The sequence below is a fragment of the Vigna umbellata genome, chromosome 2 (assembly GCF_029865625.1).
Source record: "Vigna umbellata cultivar VRB3 chromosome 2, Vumbellata_1.0, whole genome shotgun sequence".
Classification (NCBI taxonomy): domain Eukaryota; kingdom Viridiplantae; phylum Streptophyta; class Magnoliopsida; order Fabales; family Fabaceae; genus Vigna; species Vigna umbellata.
Window position 1 is genome coordinate 37,757,907 of NC_142166.1, and position 20,782 is coordinate 37,778,688.

The window sequence follows — 20,782 nt, forward strand, 5'->3', positions numbered from 1 at the left end:
GGGATCTGATATTGGGTGGTTTGTTGTTGTGTTTGGATGATGTAAGGACTGATTGCAAACTGTGGTCGAAGAGGATCTAGCCATGATAATGAAAATGGTGACCGCAACGGTGGCGGTGATGGTGGACCCTAATTTGAAGATAACTAAAACCCTTTGTCATATCATAATGTCTTAAATTAAATAAAAATTCCACATAATCAAACACTTTGACATCAGCGTGCAACACGTCAGCCACTCTTAATGTCGTTTGTGAACATTTAACGAACATGACTTAATTGGCTAAAATTTTCAAATATTTGGACCCAATTGGCTCAATTTTACAAATAATATAACCTAATTGAGACCGTTTAAAATACGATGACGCACTTGAGATTCTCCAACAAACTTGAGGATCAGTTTAAACCTAGATTTTAATGGAGTTTATCAATGATTTGACAGTTGAAGAATCAGGACAAAAGATTATAAATAATTCAAGTTTTTTTACCAGTAATAATATTAGTCAGTATATTTTCAAAAAAGATGATATTCAACCCAACAAATAAATAGTGTACGTACATTTTTTTCAACGAAAAACAATACACTCATGAAAATATTAATTCCTTGGAAAAACAAAATTCAAACATTTTCTTAATAGCAGGCTAGACATTACAATCCCAATTTTGGATGTTTCTGATGAGGGATTATATTGTTCATGACACGACAACAACAGGACAGCACCATTGCATGTCAACTACCAAAGTTCAGAGCATGCTATTATTTAGAAAAACATGCTATTAATTATTAGGATATTTAGAAAAATAAATAAATTAACAAAGTCAAGTCCAACCACTGGTTCCAAGGGGAAGGGCCCAATCCTCAATGTGAACATTATCCGGGCTGCTACCTGAAATCCGTCTGGATTGGAGGCGAATTTCATTAATTTTTGGGCTTGGACTTCTTGGGAACCCATGAGCTGCAGTGGGCCCACCAGAGCTAGTTGAGTCACAGCCTAGCCCTAGAATGGAACTTCTCCTGGTGGACGAGTTCCAGTTAGGCCCAGGTGAACCCCTATTTTTAAACAGGCCTTGATTACGAGCCTTGGCCTTTGCAGACTGAGTTGGGGCCATGTAGCTTGGTACACCTGCACTGTGGTGGCGCTGGTGGTACCTATTGGATATTGGGCTTGTGTCAAAAGATTCTTGGTGGATGAGACCCATGTTAGCATGAGCTGAATCCAGAGTTGCAGCCATGTCAATTTCAACTGTTTTTTCTTCAGACATGTCATCAGTGGTGGAAGTTGCAGTAGCAAGAGTTCTATAAAGGTTCTCCCGTGACCCAAAGTGCCTTGAGTTCTGTGATTGTGATAACATCCACCGTTCCAACCAGTTCCAATCCATTTCGGCTCTTTCACGCTCATTGCTATAGCTTCCAACATCATCATCATTTGGATTTTGCTTCTGCTGTTGCATACAAAATCATCAACGATGTAGAGACATCATTCTAAATTATTGAAAAACTTAGATACATGTTCCTTAAAGATTGAACGAAACTACATATTCAAGACTGTTTCATAGTTTTGGTGCATGTGGGTTCTCTTCTCTCTTGGAAGGACAAAAGTGAATACCTGACAGTTGAAAGCGTATGCAAGAGCTCTCTCCCTCTTCATTGCAGCTTCATGTTTCCTCAAATTATTCTCCTTAATCTGTTGGCTACTTTGACGCCTATTGTCCCATGTATCCATGTCTAACATTTTGATGGGGCTCAAAAGTAGCTTAGGTTGTTGTTGTTCCTCTAGTCCTCTTTGGACCTGTTCCTCAACTCTTCTCTGATACTTCTCTTGAGTCAACTGGAGTCTTCGAGCTCTTACTCTTGCCTGTACTCGGACTAATGCATGCATGCATCGCATTGTCATCTGCGCTTGCTTTCTCACATTGTGTCCCCTCACAAGCGCTTGAAGTCTCACCAATCCCTTCAAAGCCCGCAAAGCACGTCGAGCCTGCAGAATTCAACCATTCTAATGTTTCTTGAAAAAATAAATAATGACTTGAGTATGCAACGATCAGTAATCTCAAACAACTAATCCACTTATCAAGTTATTCACTTTCGTTCTTTAATTAGTGCAGTGATCAATAATATAATTTGCATGATATAGACACAATCAATCAAAAGCTTAACGGAGTAATTTTGTACTAAACTTATAGTAATAGTTAATATCCTGAGCTTGTAAGTAATGTAGTCACGAAAGAATTTCCAATGATCAAGCTACTCATCAGAATGCATAAATATTGTACTTCCAGATAAACCCCTTTATGACCTCAATTTTTAATTTTGTGTTTTGTTTAGTTTTCTGCTACCCGTACGCTGAATTCAATTAATATCTCAATAAGTTCACCATTTATAAATTAAAAATGAGCGTGAATTTCAATGATATATAGTAGAGGAAAGCGATCATGTACTGCAAGTGTCATCCATGTAATTATAAATACAACTGTAAAACTTGGGGGTGGGTGTGGCGTATCTGTGGTCCATACCAAACTAATTAAGTGCCCTGCTACACTCTGATATTAAACAATTAACAACTTCACCCAAAGTAGACAAGAACTAATTACTCGGTTTGTAAGAGAAGACAAAGGAGGACATACTAGGTAACCTCTGTAGTATGATTGAATGAGTATTGCAGCTCTTTCTTCCGTGGATTGGCGTCCATAACCTGCCAATCTCACAACTCTAGCGGCCGCTTGAGCAGCTGCTACTGCGGCTTCGGCAGCGGCAGAAGTTGCGGCTGCAAAGGCCATAGCATGGCTTCTATCTTCAGTCACCGGTGTTGACGTGGCACTCCCTTCATTGGTAATATCAGGAGAACTCTCAGCAGGAAAATGCTCCAAGGACACCTCCTCTGGGGCCTCATGCAGCTGCCATTGTTCTTCCTTCTTGTTGTCTTTCTGAAAGTGGAAATCCCAACATCAACCATGTCCTAATTAGCAATCATTTGGAAAATCAAGGAGTAACAAAACATGAAACAGAATGTGTTCTGTTAATTAGCATGATGGAGATCTGACATGGGAAGCACATGATGGTGGAGATGAATGATGTGATGGGTTGGGTGATATGATAAGTATGTGACACGAATACTAGTAACATTATTTGATACATGTTCACATGACAGGGGACCATATACGCGCATAATTACACACTGTATTGGGTCGATGGTCCTAAGGACCAGGTCGCTCATCCTTTTTATGTGGAAGCACAAAAGACAACAGCAACAACTAAGAATTCCACTTACTATACATACGAAGGAGCTATTAGCCTTCAATGTGTAAGGTAGAACGCAGTGATAGCATTAATTATGCTGCAGTTAAGCAGTTTCTACTTTCTTCTAGGTTTGTTGGGGATTGAGTAAAAGGTCATGATCATGACTCGTGCGTGACTGATTCAATAACTTTGGAGCTCAATCGCTATTAATGACGTTATACACACAATTAACTCCTCCACCTATATAAGGTACAGTAAATAATCCCTTCAAGATAAACCACTGTGTTTTTATATATCCTCTATTGAAGCAATGACGTTTCAGTTAACTTAGGTCAAACCGCGGCAAAAAAAAAACATGAATAATTAACCTAATCATAGACCTAATAGTTTTAAAGCTACTGATTAATAAATTAGAACAATCTTATTATAGTAATCGGATGCACACATATTCATCAAAGTTAACCAGATTAGTTTTTAACATAACATCAGATGAAAAAGTCTCCTCCAAGAAGAATGAAACATTCTTAGAATTTCATCGTATGGTAATCCATACCTTAAACTAGTCTTCAAATAATGTTATTGAAAAAAAAACAGTTGGTTAACTCCCGGCAGCAAACATGATATCATAATCTTAAAAAAAAAAACATCCATTATAATCCATTCTGGAAATCTTCAAACAGTGAAAAATGGTAATGATTTTATTTAAAAAAAAAAAGGAAGAGGCATGGCGAATGCTTCATTGGGCTTGTGGAACTCCAGTGAAAATCAAAAATCGAAAATCGTATTTCAGAGAAACCAATTTATAGAGACGAATGGAAAAGAAGAAAAGAGGAAGAGTATGAAGTACAATGTGATAAAAATTGTGAATAGAAAATAATTGTGGGAGAAGAGAGGGAACGGGTAACCTTCTTCTCCGGCACCGGCGAGTCCTTATTAGAAGAGGATTTGAAAACTTTTTTGACGGAGGAAAACCAGCTGCCTCCTTTCTTCCCCATGGCCGAGGAAAGGATCTGCTTCTTAAGCCGCCACAGCCAGCATCATCATAATCATCACGTGCATTACAAATTCAGACACGCCGGAACATAACAAAGTGATTTGTTTCCATCCTACGTTTGAATGGAACAACCAAAAACATCATAGGACACGATACGTTACGGCGGGTGTTATGTTATATATGAAGTGGTGTTTGGACGTTACTTTGGCTTTTTGAGATTGATGAGAGAGGAGTGGTTGTGATTCAGAAGAGTTGAGAGGAAAACGAAAAGAAAAGAAGGGATTGTGTGAGTGTTTACATGAGAATGAGATGAGATTGAAAGAGACAGATTGTTAGTAACCGTATTCGCTAAAGGAGAGAAAAGAAAATCTAGGTAGGAGCAGAAAAAGTAAGATGGGATTTATAATCTTAGTTAATGTTACTAATTCAACTTTCTTCTCCTCGGTTAACAAACAAGCTACTTCATTTAATGCTGTCTGAATAATTAAACCTTTTTTTTTCTTTTTCATTTATATCTTTATTTTCGGCTTAAAATTATATTAAAAATATCAAAAGTAAATGTTTTTCTTCGTTTAAATCAGAATCTTAAACAACTATTAAATAAACGGTTTGTGCTCGATGTTTACGAATATAGAAAATTCATGTTTGAAATATGTCACATTTATTCATTAAATTCACTGTTTTAGAATCATTCAATCTTCATAACACTTATTTACAGAATAATGGTTTGAGTTGTTGTTAAATCTATATTGATAAATTTATAATTACAAATTAATATATGAAATTATATTAAATATTATCATAATTTACAATATTGAAATTAAAAATATTTCATCTTTAATTACATTTTAAGTTTAAATCAAAGTATTAACAATAAATATCAACATTTATTATTGTTATATATTAATATTAAAGTTATTTTGGTTTGATGTTATTTTTTAAGAAAAAATTAGATAATATTATTTTTTGGACAAACACTATATTGGTTTAAATCATATTATATTCAGTTATTTATTAGTCCTTTCTGAACTGTTTTTATTAGTTTTGTCTTTAGGTTAAATTCTTATTTGTTTGAATCAATTACTCAATCTGTTTATAACTTTTTTTCGTTCAACTGGTTTTCTAGTTCGACCGATCACTTCGATTTAATTTTTTAAACATTGATAAATATAAAATATTAATATCTATTAAATACTAATTTATTATTAATACAATGTTAAAAAATGTATTTAAAAAAATGTAAAAGATTAAACCAAACTAAAATTACCTAAGTATAACTCAAAAACCATTCTTCAAAAAGCTATTATTTAATTTCAAAATATTGATGTGTTCAAATTACCTTTAAATTTGATTAGGTTAATGGACAACTCAACTCTCATTCATAATAGTCTCCAAACTAAAATAATATGACTTAATTCAATGTATAAAGCTAATTCAAACATTGCTATATTCATGTACTTGTTTACTTAACGAATCTAATATACGGCGTTCTGAGTAATATATGAATCAATATAAATTTAGTTGTATAAATTTTTAATTTACGATACTTGTTTACTTTAAATAAATTGCAAATGATCCATTTTTACTTTGAATATCCAATACCTTTTTTAAAAATCGATATCTAAATTATAAAAAAATAGTTTAAATTTCTAAAACTATATTTATTTAATTTTGTCCGTGTTGAATATTTTATATGATCTCTAAATTTTTAAATCTTTCTCTGGTATCAAATTTTTTAACATATAGGGATGTATATTATTAGTACAAGTAATAAAAAAAATATAATACGCATCCTTCATTAACCTTCTAAATTATTTTAGACACGTTTTAACTTAACAAACATGAGTTGTAGAATTGAGGCAAATAAGAACTAAAACTAAATAAGAAAGAACTCAAATTAAATTGTTCAAATAATTGAATATCCAATATAATTAGGAAAACCTTAATTACTTAAAATAAAAATGAGTATATTAGGAGAGCAAACATTTATTTATTTTTTATTGCAAAGAAACTTGTTGAACTTTTTCATCAAATTTGAGAATGTCAATTTCTCTCTCTAAATAAGGCCTCTTATAATCCAAGCACCTGTTTTTGTTTATTTTGGATTAAATTTTCACAAATTTATTTTTTACACTATTTTAAAAAATATTATATCAATAAAAATATCTTATATATATATATATGCTTATATTTATTTTTTATTTTTATTTTATGTGGAACGATATGAAACTTGATTAAGAATTCAACGTTAAATAATAGAAAATTCCATAAAAGTTTGAGATGAGTTGAAATCATCAATAATAGTAACATACATTTATACTAATATATATAAGTGAATAAGAACGAATCAATATATTTATTTGTGTAGTTGTTCATGTGATTGAGAAGTAGGTCACTAGTCACGAGCATGAACCCTTTCTCGCACGTCATGAACGCTGGCTGGTCTATTCTTTCTGCGTCTTCAAAAATTGGTCCCACGCAATTTAATGAAAAATCTGCCAAACCATACAGATTAAAATGCAAACCAAAATTACTTTTCCCATTTGAGTAATCACAAAGGAGACACAGATTATAAGAAATCGTAGGTGAAAATGAATGGACACCGATATCCAATATGTAACACTCATTTCTCCTAAACTTATAGTTTAGTATACAATATAACCAAAAAGGTAATTAGTGTCTTTCTGGGATGTCTACTCTTGATAATTTATTTTAAAAAAAAGTTTTTTTTTTTCATCCGATCATGTCATCTTATAATGTCTACTCTTGAGAATCTTTGAAAAAAAAACGAATTTTTACATTGGATCATATGGATGCACGTGATATCAAAAGGTGACATACTTTTAAGATTGGGTTGTAGGCGGCTTAGAAAATTCAATCTTTAAATTGCCTGCAAGTAGGTTTTATTATATTTGAGAGTTAAAAATACATATTTGATATTGTTACGTATTGTTAGTACAGGGATAAACTTGACCGATCTGGTATGATTGTGTGTTGAGTAGAATGAAGGGATACGAAAAATGACTTCGCTCGGTCACGATAGCAGTTGAATAGAGTTAAAACACAATCAATACAGTAACTGTTATTGATGATTGGTTAAGGCTGATATTAATCGGTCAAATTCTTGTAAACTCTATATAAACATACGTTTAATTTTGAGGTAAATGAGATTTTTTCCCATAATTGAATTACTTAAGACTTTCAGTTGAGTTGAGCGTTGGAATGTCTTTCGCAGCTCAACCCCCTCAAATCGATCAGTCACCTAGAGCATAGAGGAAGTGCACGTTCGTCCAAGACAAGAGTATCGCACAAGAATTATCCTCGTCTTATTTCAACAGAAACACGTATTTAGGACTGTATTTAGAAAGATATCTCTTTATGAATAACAAATCTCTAACTTTGTCTATTAGATATTAATAACATCAATACTATATTTTTTTTTGTTAAATAGTAAATAACTATATTCTATTTAATTATTTTTCATGGTTATGTTTTTATTAACTATCTTTAACTATTTTATTTCCTTATTGTAAACAAGATTTTCAACTACTATTATTTTAGAAACAAATATATATCCATTGTTATTAAAAATGTGTTACAAGCATGGTCATTATTAAAACGAAATTAGATGATGATTGCCATGGTAACTTTATATAATAATGATGTAGTGGTGTAAAGTTGTGGTGGTGAAAGAAGAAAAAAGAGCCTAGGATCGTAGGAACAAAACGTTGCGATGAGAATAGCATTAACAGGTGTAAAATAGCAAACATAGTAGTAGGCGCAACAAGGGACAACAAGTGTGATGTAACAATGAGAAACACTATAAACAAAATGACGAAAATAGCATGGAAAAAAAATTATGGTAGTTTATCCTCTAAATTACAAAAATAAAATAATTAACTTAAAATTTACAGTCCGAAAGTATTATTATAAATTTTTATAATTTTTCTATGGAAGTCATAATAAATCTTAACATTTTTTTATAAAATTTTAAAAAGGTAAAATCATCATGATAATTTCTTTATAAATATGTTTAATTAATGATAATTTCTTTGTAAATATGTTTAATTAAAAAAAAACTGTGCAAACGAAAATGGTAATAGATTAGAACGATATTAGTTCAATTAAAAACTATAAAAAAGTTAATTTAATTTTTTTTCAAAAATAGAAAAGGGAGTGATAAGCACATCCGATTTTTTTCTGTTTTGAAAGAGGAATGAGGACTATTTTGCAAAAAAATGTTCTTTCTTTCTTAATATTTTAACTTTTAGCAATGATCATATAATTAAGAAACATTGTTTGTCAATTTTTATCTTTTAATGAGTGTTGTAGGTTAATCGTCATCAAAAAGTTACATTTATTTACAAAACAGTGTCATCGCGTTTTTTTTTCTCCTACAATGACTTCATCGTTAAAATGGGTCATAGAATCTAAAATTTGCACTAATACTATATATACTTAACTATTGTATTTGGAGAACTGCTGAGGAAAAAAAAAACTTTGTATTTGTTTGTCGGGAATGTATTTAGTGGCTCTACAATTTCAAAGCTTCATGAGAAATTAGCATTGTACTATAAGGTTGCTTGACATATGATAAATAAATCATTTTAAAAAGTAGTTCGTACATGTTTTAAGAAATCTATTTTGATTATCTTGGCGAATGAGTTTATTACCGTTATTGTTGCTGGAATGCAAAATAGTTTAGTTCTTCTAACTGTCATTTTATCTGGAAATGAATGTGAAAGATGGTAGACATAAATAAGGTAAGTAGAAATGTAATGACATCAACGTACAAGCCCTTTCTGGGGGCAAGTGAGAGGAGAAAGTTGGGATATATTAGAGTTATACCAATCAGTGTGAATTACCATTAAGAAAGTTGACATATATATATATATATATATATTATTCTTTCACTTTTGTTTTGCACGTGTAAACAAATATTTAAGGCTCAAAGATAAAAGAATTGGAACAATAAGTTCGAATCACACATAGAAACTGTTTTTTTTTTTACAAATTAATAAATTTGGAGTATTTCTTTTATACATAAAATTGTCGATTCTTAGTCTTAAACTTTTTTTTACATAACTCTAATGTTCATTTTTTTATTTATTTAGAGATAATAGTTTCAAGGTTTTTTTTTTCATACTTTGTCACATATTTAAAATCAATATGCTATAGTATTTTTTATATTATTTATTTGAAATTAATATGGTATTATATTTTATGTGGGATTCATCAACAATTACTTTGGTTTTTACGAAGAAATTGAAAGTGATATTTATTTGTTACAAAATAATTTTATTTTTTATTCTAAAAAATGCATACATAGATTGATTGATTTTTTAATTGTTCTTTTCGAAATTAATTATTATTTGTTATAGGATATCAAAGATTGAATAATTTTTTAGTTTTACTGTTGTCCATAATAGTCTGGAAATATTATAAATTATAGTATTGAAAATTGTTAAGAAATTTTGATTGTACCTTAATGCAATGAGGTTAATTTAAAATGAGACAAAATCTAGTAATAATTGTACTATTATGGTTAGTTGTAATGTGTTATTTTTATGGTAAATATGGATAATAAAGAGTCGAGGATCATATTTATCGGCTATTAGATTATCATAAAATAAATTCATATAAATATTTGTAGATATTTTAAAATTCATAGATATTTATGAATATCTACGAATATTTAAAAAAAATATTTTATAAATTTTTAAAATAAAACTTAAATAAAATTACAAAAAATATATAAAATATATTATAAATTAAATTAAATATAAATTAAAATTTAATTTTAATTAAATTTAACCCGATAAAAAATAAATTAATTTTAATTTTAATTATATTTAACTTAATAAAATATAAATTAAATTTTTATTTTTTATTTTTTTGCGGGTAGTGAATACTTGCGGATATAAGTAATATAATAACTCTACTCGATCCGTTTATAAACGGATGTTAAAATATCCGCTATCAGCAAAAACCATCTATCCGTCACGGATTTTATTTATAGGTACGAATATTTTTGTCATCCCTAGTAATATGAACCTCACCATCAAATATAGGTTATTTTATATTTATATAGATACCTTTAACTTATGAATCTTTCTTGGTATTAAGTTGAAGGTTGATAATTTTTTCTTATCTTTTTATTCTTTACTTTCTCTTCCTTCCTTTCCATCATGCTCCTTTCTAACTTTGTAGTTGTTGTCATCGTCACTTTACCACTACTTTTGGCTCTTTTCTTCTTTTTTCTCCTTCTCTTCCTCCTCCTCATCCGGTCACCGTACCTTCGTTGCATTTATCATTGTCTCCAATTCCTCTTTCTCTTATTTTTCTTCATCTTCTTTTTCTTCGTTTTCTTCCTTATCTTTCTTATTCTTCCTTTTCTCCTTCTTCTTGTTTTCTTTTCAATAATCTTTAATTAATTTATAATACATGTAAGAACGAATTTGGTAGAAAATTTGATATTTTTTATAAACAATTTTGTTGATAATTTTTTAAGATTTTTTAATTACCAAAGGATTTTACTAATGAATTTTCAAAAGATTCAATTATCGACAAATTTACTAATTCTTTTTTAAAACATTCAATTACCGATGAATTTTCGAGACAAATTTTCAAAAAAAAATCAATTACTAGCTAATTTATCAATGAACTTAAAAAAAATCAACTAAAGATAAATTTTATCAAAAAATATTTGAATAAGATAATTATCAATGAATTTCATTGTCAAAGTCCAAAAAAGGAGACTTTGATACCTATATTTTTGACATATCCCGATAAAAATATTCATCAATAATAAAAAAAATATAATTTATTGAAGGATGTTGTTACACTACTCCAAAAATCGCTTTTAAAATCATGATATACATTTCGTTTTCAAAAAAAATAAAACCTTAAATAATACGGTGATATTTTTTAAATATTGGGATGACTTTAGACCGAAGCCATAACCTCCTAATGACTTCGATTATTTTAGAACTAAAGCTTATTCTTTGACAAAAAGATACAAATTCAAAAATAATAATGGTATGTTTAAGATTTTAGATAACTTTAGGCTTCGATTATTTTAGAATTAAAGCTTAAAGTCATTGCAAAATTTCAAAAATGTTATTATTATTTTCAAATTTTTATCTAAGTCAGATAATTTTATAAAAAGAGATATCGAAGTTTAGTGATTTGGTAGGATTAATTTTTCAAATATTTTATATCTTCACTAAAGACATTTGTTTCATTTGTTTCATTGTGTCGTTGTGAACTCCTTTATTTTCCTTTCTAGTTGAAAAACGCAAAATTCATTGTCATTTCTAGCATTTTCTCCATTTCTAATACAAACATGAACACTGCTTCATTCTCTTCCCTAGCTTTTTTTCCCCTTCCCTTCCACTACGATGCTAACGTCGCTGCATTATCTTCCCTCGTGAGAGGTTCCCTCTCTCATCCTTACTTTTGTTTTCAATTTTGTAAGATTATTTTTCTAATGCAAGCATTTGGTATCCATGTTCTTCACACGTAACACATTATTTTCTGTCGTTATTACTTAACTTGGTCGTCGCCTATTCTTCTCCTAGTCGTTTTTCTACAATTGCAAAACGAAAAATTCATCGTCGCTACACTCTCTTTCCTTTTCTTGTCACGCAAATGTCGCTCATCATGGCTACATTAAAATAATTTCACATATTATTTTAAATTGTTAAATAATCTGTTGTCATTTCTACGTTTGAATGATTTCAAATTATTTTGTTTTATTTCACATATAGGTTTTTTTTTCTTTAAAAACCGAAATCTATCAATGAAGAATATGCTTTGGTTAAGAATCAAAACTTAAAACTCCATTATTTTTATCTCGTCTGCTTCTGTTGAAAATAGAAATGCAAAAATAACCGGTGTTAAATTTTTGTTTCTACTTTAGTATTGACAAAATTTAGTAACAAATATATTACCAATAAAAATATTCATTAATAATGAAAATTATAATTTAACAATAGATTTTATCAACAAAAAATATTCATTAATAATAATTTTTTTAAAAATCTATTGGTTAAATATATTTTATTAACAAAACTTTTTCATCAATAATTACACCTTTTTTTTTCTTGTAATCATCCTTCTTATTATATAGTTAATTTGGACAAAAATAAAAAAGAGGAGAACGAAAATCCTATAAATATAAGAGACATGTTACCATGTGAAAAACATAAAAACATTTAATGTTCATACTTCTTTGCAACGTGTGGTTAAAAACTTTAAAATGAGAACAAAAAATTCAATGTGAGGTGAGTATATTATATTAAATAAGAAAGAAAAAAACAAAAATAAATGAGAAGTGCATCAAGATATATTTTAAAAAAAATTAAAATTTAAGAGTAAAATTATTAAAATATTAATATTAATATATGATTGGAGTAAAACAATATACCTACCAAACAATAATCTTTATTAAAATATATTCTAAACCATATAAAAAAATAAATTGTAACCATAACTCAATTCCACCATGTATGTAGTTATTATATATGATAAATTAATCGTACATGTAATTGATATGTAACTTTCAGTCTATATATATATATATATATTTACGAAATTAAAAAAATATATGGGAAACAATCAAGTTATTTTTCATTGTCAATCAGATATTAAAGTAAAATACCTATAGTATATAACAAATTTAACAATTAAATAGGCTTATATTAGAATAAAAATATATTGACTTATATAACTTAATCAATTTCATAATATATATATTTTTTTGTTCTTATTCAAAAATCGATTTTATTTTTTATTTTTATTTGTAATTCTCTCTTGACAATTTAATCTCTTTTAAGTGTAACATTTACCATCATCAAAGTGCAAAGTAAGAAGAAAAAAATAGACATCATAAAAAAAAAATTAAAGTCAACAGATGAAATTATTGTGAACTGAAAAAAAAAGTTATATATTTTTATGATTAAAACCAAAATATATCTAAAATATTATATTTGTAAGAGTTGAAATAGAAAGGGACATATTAAGTGAAGCTAAAATAGAATAACATATTTCTAGGAATGACAAAAGTTACCATGTTTACAAGCACTGACAGCAGCATATTAAGTGAATGGTTAAACTGATAAGTAAGTGTATCTTTCTCTCTTTTTGTTGGGGTGTGATGATGTTAACGTTTCTTTATTGCTTGATACTCTTCGGATGTTTTATTGTGGTTATGGTAGATAGAGGAGATATTTATTAACCGAAAAGGCTTAGGCCATGGAAGATATTTGTTATTTGTTTGCTTGCATTGAAAGGGAACAAGATCAAAGGTATGCATTAGGAAAGCTAGTTGTCTTATTTATGTCTCCTCTTTTTTCATGCATCTTATTTGCTTATAATTAACTTTGGTGAGATGCACCTTTCACATTTACATTCTGCTCATTTACTATTCCATCAGTTTAAGTTTTATGTACCTTCGATTACATTAAATTAATTAAGTAATTAGGTTAATATTAGCTTCATAAGTTTTCTATGACCCATTTCTTCATGTACTTTTGCACCGTATATTTTTTTTTTAAATTTATAATTCAAAACAATTTTTTTATATTTTAAATTATATATTCCAAAATATAAAATATATTTTGAATTGTGTAACTTAAAATATAATATAAATGTATTTCAAATTATACAATTTAAAATATAATTTTTTGTTTTGTATTGTATGTAACATCCCAAAAATACAGTAATAAACCATACAATAGAATAATCACATTAATTAATATATCGGTTCAGTCTTACACTAAACAACGTATGATCACGACCAATCGGTCTTACATAAAGTTATAAACTTAAATTCACAAGATAAACAAGACTAGACCGAACGATTTTTAAAAAAAAATTTACCGAACGGTCAAAACTACCCAAAAGAAAAGGTGACCGAACGACACCTTATACTAACTAAACTATACTACTAACCGAACGTACTACGGTTCGGCCTTAACTTCCACGTCGACGAGGTTCTCTTCCTCCAAATTTTCTTCTTCCAGCGCCTCTTCCAGTAGCGCATCTCCATCTGCTCACATCCACACGGATGATCATTGCAAAGACAAGGACGGACATACAAACGAGACAACACAAGGAAAAACACAGGGTAAGTTTATGTAATTTAATTCAAGTAGTAACATGCATTTCTCACATTCAAGCATATCAAAATGCATTCCAATATATGATTCAATCAAGCCCTAATACTAGACTGACTGTCCGGATTGTATGAATTTTGTGTAGCTACGACGTTCGTGCACCCGGGTGATGTAGTAACTGGAATTCTCATCAGCTGCCACCCGAGGTTAGTCCGTTCCGTCCAAAGTACCCCTAAGGACTAGGACCTCCTGCCGTTCCCACACATGACCTACTCTCCTCTACATGAGGGTGAGTACTCACGGAACATCAGGATGAACCGCCAGCTAAGTATTACCACATTCATACTATACAAATTCCAACATTCAACCAAGAGTCGTTCCTCCCTGGAACGCTCGTTCAAAATCCACAACCTTTCTTTCATCTCATATACTACTCATCTTTTATAATTCTTCTCTTTAGTGTCATTTTCATCATCAGTTCTAAGAACATAAAATATCGAACGTTCAGCCCTCTTCAGAACGAGGATGAACGACAGGGACGAGACAAGGAACTCCCTCGTCCTATAACAGAATACTACCGAAAGAGGTTTACTGTAAATTTTAGAAATGAATAAGGTACAACTATACAATATATGACGAGCGTCTTTTGCAACATGAATCAGTTAAATGAACTGACTCTCGTGAACTTCAACCAAAACTCAAAGAATACACAGATACGAGAACTCTAGATCTGAGATAATAAAGGTAGACACATTAGGACGTCAAGAAATATACTTAGAATAGTTCACATACAGAAATCTCATGTCAGTAAATGACCGAACAAGGCAAAGTAAAGTTCTTCTGAAGTTGGACGAAAGCTATTTTATCAAGGTAAATCAACTATAAAAAGTACTAGCGCTTGGTGTAAGACCGAGCACCACTAAAAATTAAAATAAAAGATTAATAAATGAGATATTATCTGAATGGTGTTTTAAGAATAATTACTTATACAATTATGTATATGTATAGATACATAATTTAGGTTTACTACTGAACACTCAGATACAACTACGCTTGACCGATCGTTCAAGCACAGCATTACAATAAGAAGGCGCTCGTCCTCAACTAGAATTCTTTCCAAATGAAAGAATTCCATTTCGACTATGTTCAACAGGAAAACCGAACGGTCAATGACCGTTCCGTAACGAACGTACATTATCATAGGGAATTTCATATTTTAAATCTACTTTATCTTCACTCATTGTTCCATACATCATTTCATAACTTTATGAATTCATATCAATATCAATTCGCATACTTCGCTCATCTCATATTATACTAATAAGTCATATTACACATAAACAATCATCTCAACATTCATACTTCATATTCGTTTAATCACTCAGCAACAGGCATTCATTATCAACGAACGTTCAACAACATACAATTAAATTAGATAAGCTTCCCTTACCTCTTAAAGGTGATTGAACGTTCTCAGATATGGGCTAGGGTTCTCCTTCTATCAGAGGTCTCAACGTTCTTTAACACGTTCTACAAACTATAACCCACATAGACCAGACATTTACTCAGAATGATAGATTCAATTCATGCAACCAAAAATCTGGGTTTGCATGTTACGGAAAAAGCACGAATGGAGAAAGGATGAACTTACCAGTTCAGAATCTTAAACGGATCGGTTCAAACGATCGTCCTCTACGCCGGAAATGTAGAATCGGTGCCTGAAGGATGATCGGAGAAAAGAAAGAGTGAGTTCTGGTAGAGAGAAGGGAGAGTTGTTTAGAGAAAAGGAGGAGAAATGGAAAAATCAGATTTTTGGAGAAGAAGAGCGCATGCAGAGAGTGACGCGGATTTCATAAAAATCAGTTTTGTTTAAAAACGAACGTCCGCTCTCCTGCTGACACCTGCATTCCACTATCTGATTTTTGGATCCTCGTTTCTTGACACCTGGTGTCCGCTCAGAAGGGGTTTGGGTGCGTTTTAATGAGGTTTGACATGTGGGGTTTTGGGTGCGGTTTTCCGAGGTCTGACATTGTACTTTTCGAAATATAAGTTTATATTTTAGATTATATATTTTTAAATATAAAATAAAATAAATTACAAAAATTTATGGAGAGGCGGGACCAAATTGCTTTGCTATGTTGATGAACTCCAAACTATCTTATTTTGACACACTTGAAGCCCAGACTGCAACATATATTCGAGAGCTTCTTCCTGCACCCATGTTTTCTTAAGGCATCCCATAGCCAATCTAAAATGACCCTTTTAACCTTGTTTAAAACTAAATAAAAATCTAAAATATATTCTATATTTCTCTTCATTTCCTTCTTCCTCAATTAGTAATTAATAATAGAAAGAACATCTAACCTTTGAATTATAGATGGTGATGCAACACGATACTGAAAGAGGAGGAATAAAAAAACTGTGAAACCAAAAGATATGGAAACAGTTTTAGAAGCAATAAGAAAGCTGAATAAGATAAAAATCACAAAGAATAATTTTTCTTTGGTGATTAAATAGACAAATATTAAGTAGAGAAGAAAATGAAAAATTACAAAATAAAGGTGTTTTGAACTGGTTAGATAGGGTTTCGGTTCTTGCACTTACCATAATATTTGGAATCACGGTAGTTGAAACTGAAATTTTATGTTAGTGATTAGATCTTATCAGTTGATTTACAACCACTAAGCATTACGCATCGGCGTTTAAGGCTGTCGCCGAAAGGTTGAAATAAACACGTCCCACATGGTGAATAAGTGACACTGCATTTCAGAACGTGGATGGAATTCAACTTTATAATTTTGGATTCATCTTTCTAATATTTCTTTTATATATTCGAAAAATATTTTTTCAAATGCACAAAAAATGTATTTTGAGTTTTATACACATTAAAATTAATGTTTCATAGTATATTTTAAATGGTATAATTTGAAATATATTTCTAGATTTATACTTAAATTCCAAATTACAAAACAATGCATTCAAAATAAAAAAAGTGCAAGATATATTTTACCTTTTTGTTAGAATTAGTTTTAAACTGGTGCTCATGGGTTATGATCTTTAAAAAATATTTTAAAATTGAAAAAAATAATAAATATTTTTAAGTTTATAATTAGATTTTTAATAAAATAAACTTGAAAAATAATTTATAGGTTTAGAAAATCAATATGTCTATAAAAATATAAAAAGGTTAAATATGTTTTTAGTCCCTCAACTATCAAGTGTTTTTGGGTTTAGTTTGTCTTCCAAACTTTGCTTCATTTTCATCTCTCTCTTTAATGAAATTGTTAGGTTTAGTCCTCGAATACCAACGATCATTAATTTTTGTGTGATCTAGCTAACAACGTGTCACGTTTCATGGCATGTATACTTCTTCAGCACAAGCTCCTTCTGGAACGCCACTCGGTCCACTTTCATTGACTCTACCAAGCTCCCATTAAAGTACTCATTCTCATTGCAAATTGCCCAACACCAATCATAACAGGTTCTGTCCCTTGCGGCGGCGAGAACGCGAGAGAGCAGCGACACTCGTGGGTTTGATGGTGGTTTTGCAATTTTGTTTCTGCAAGTTTGTGTTTTAGGTGATTGTAGACTCGCGGCGGAGTATGGGTTTTGTGATGAAGGCTTTCTTTGGTTCGTCATAGGGTTGGGAAATGAGGGTGGTTGTTGCGAGATTGGGGTAGATCGCGATTCCCATGGTGGCACGATTCTCTGTTTCGCGATTTGGGGGACATTGTGATTAGGGTTTGTTGAATTGGGAATTTTTCTATGCATTGAATTTGATTGCAGGGAAGAACTCTCGCGACAGGTTTCGCATTTCTGATGCAATGAAGAAGATGATGTTGCGTTTTGGAATTTCTGATTTGGGTTTTGAAGAGTATGAACATGGAGGTGAAGGCTGCCATGGTTGCGCGATTTCTATAGGTGGTTGGATTATGATGGTAGCGCGAAGTGCACGAGGGAGAAGATGAAGATGTGAACTCGCGTTTCGCGATTTAGGGTTGTGAGTGGGAAGACAGTGGCACGATTTCGGGGTTTCCTAGGTAGTTGAGATGGAGGTCGCCTTGCGGTTTATGGTCGGGATTCGTTGGAGTACAATTGAGGCTGAAATGTGCAAGGTGGTCGTCGACATGGTGGTGCGAGGTAGAACCCTATCACTGTTGGGGAGCCTATGCTGAAGAAGTACACATGGCATTAGCCATATCACGCAAAAATTAACGGCGTTGGTATTCGAGACTAAATCTAACCGTTTCATTAAGAAGAAGGATGAAAATGAACCAAAGTTTGGAAGAGAGACGAAAATGAAGCAAAGTTTAGAAGATAGACTATACCCGAAAACACTTGATAGTTGAGGGACAAAAACTATATTTAACTCAAATATAAATAATAAACTTTATGAAAATACAAAGAATAAAGTACGTGAAAAAATATAGTAGACTCTCTAAACATATAAACAATATGTACAAATATATAGAGTAAACTTGCAAAAATTTAAATAATTGTATAATAGACTAATGTAATGTGTATTGTTAGACTCATCTAATAAATGCATTAACAAACTCATTTAATATGTGTTTTAAACTCATTTAATAAGTATATGGACACACTTGTCTAATGTGTATTGTTTGACTTGTCTAATCAGTATATGAACAAATTTGTCTAATCAGTATATGAACAAACTTGTCTAATGTATATTGCAAAACTTGTCTAACGTATATTGCAAGACTTGTCTAACGTATATTGCAAGACTTGTCTAATAAGATCATATATAAAGTCTTCTAATGTGTATTAATATATTTATCTAATATGTGTATTAACAAACTCATCTAACGTATATTGTGTGACTCGTCTAATTAGTGTGTAGACAAACTTGTCTAATATGTGTTACAAGACTTGTCTAATCAGTGTCTGGATATACTCATCTAACCTGTATTCTTAAACTCACATAATCAATGTACGGAATGACTCATCTAATGTTTCTTTTTATACTCATCTAATCAGTATATGACAAACTCGTCTAATGTGCATTGTTAAGCCCGTCTAATATTTTTCGTTATAGTTATCTAATCAATGTATGAACAAAATCGTATAGTGTGTATTGCAAGGTTATGTAATCAATGAATGAACATATTTGTCTAATGTGTATTAATAAACTTGTTTAATTTGTGCATGGAAAATACTTGTCTAATATATATTGTTAGAGTCGTTTAATCAATATATGAATGAATTGTCTAATGTGTATTGTTAGACTCATCTAATCAATACATCAAGAAACTTGTTTAATATTTTTTGTTTTACTCATTTAATTAATGTATTTATAGATTTGTCTAATAATTTTTGTTATACTCATATGCTAAACACATGAAATGACTTGTTAAATATTTTTTTGGTTATATTTGTCTAATTATTGTATGGACAACTTCGTCTAATGTGTATCATTTGACTCGTGTAATTTTTATGTTATATTCTTCTAATCAATGTACGTAAAGATTCACCTGATGTGTATTGTTAGACTCGTCTAATCAATAAATTGACAGACTCAACTAATACGTATTGCTCGACTTTTCATTAATATATGGACACACTCGTGTAATGTGTATTACTAGACTCGTCTTATTAATGTATATTCATACTTATATAATGTGTATTGTAAGACTCATCTAGTTAGTGGGTGGATAAACTTATCTAAAGTGTATTAAATAAATTCATTTAATTTGTGTATATACATGTTTGTCTAATGTATACTATGAGACTTATCTAATTAGTGTATAGACATACTTGTCTACTGTGTGTTGTTAGACTCGTTTAATTAGTGTATGGATATAATAGTCTAATCACTGTATGTGCAGACTCGTTTAATGTATATTGTCAGACCCGTTTAATCAGTGAATGGAAAAAATTTTCTAATGTCTATTAATAGACTCGTATAATTTGCGTATAGACAAAATTTTGCAATGTTTTGATGGCCTTCTTATTTGCTTTTCAAAAAAAATGTGAGGATGAGTAACTCCATGGATGAATGAGGTTGCAGAAGCTTAGGTAGGATGAAGGATTGCTAGTGTTTGTTTGGCTAGAGTGAGTTTCCTAGGGAGATGTGAGATCAACTCCTAAGGAAGGAAGCCTATAGTAGTCTAGAATAAAGAACTAGGCTAAGGACAACTCAAGTAAGTGAGCGACACTCAATTTGGGCAGCATTTCTTTACTAAACTTAAGTTGAAAATACAAGAGATAGAGGCTTTTATTTATAGGCCAAGAAACCCTAAAAATGGTCTAAAAAATGAGAGCCAAAACTTGTTTAGAAATTTGAATTTTGAAGCAAAAAGTAAGCATGCTTAATGTGTGACTTGCCACCTAAGCATGACTTGCCACCTAAGCAATCACATGTTCCATGCTCCTGTGCCCACAAGAATAGACTTACAAAAAGTTTGCACTCCTCTAG

At 30.7% G+C, this 20,782-nt stretch overlaps 1 protein-coding gene across 2 annotated transcripts; it reads right to left on the reverse strand.

Annotated features, from left to right (window-relative positions):
- Window positions 1-581: 581 nt before the first annotated feature.
- Window positions 582-4,538, reverse strand: LOC124845449 (protein IQ-DOMAIN 21). 2 transcript variants are annotated; one of them, XM_047322550.2, is made up of 4 exons: window positions 4,140-4,538; window positions 2,622-2,921; window positions 1,604-1,975; window positions 582-1,439 (listed from the first exon to the last, which is right to left on the reverse strand). In XM_047322550.2, the coding sequence occupies exons 1-4, from the start codon at window positions 4,227-4,229 to the stop codon at window positions 816-818; spliced, it is 1,386 nt and encodes a 461-aa protein (XP_047178506.1). In that variant the 5' UTR covers window positions 4,230-4,538; the 3' UTR covers window positions 582-815. The 2 variants fall into 2 exon arrangements, with proteins under 2 accessions (XP_047178506.1, XP_087962830.1); XM_088106704.1 differs by having other exon boundaries at window positions 582-1,436; window positions 4,140-4,537.
- Between the last annotated feature and the right edge of the window lie 16,244 nt (window positions 4,539-20,782).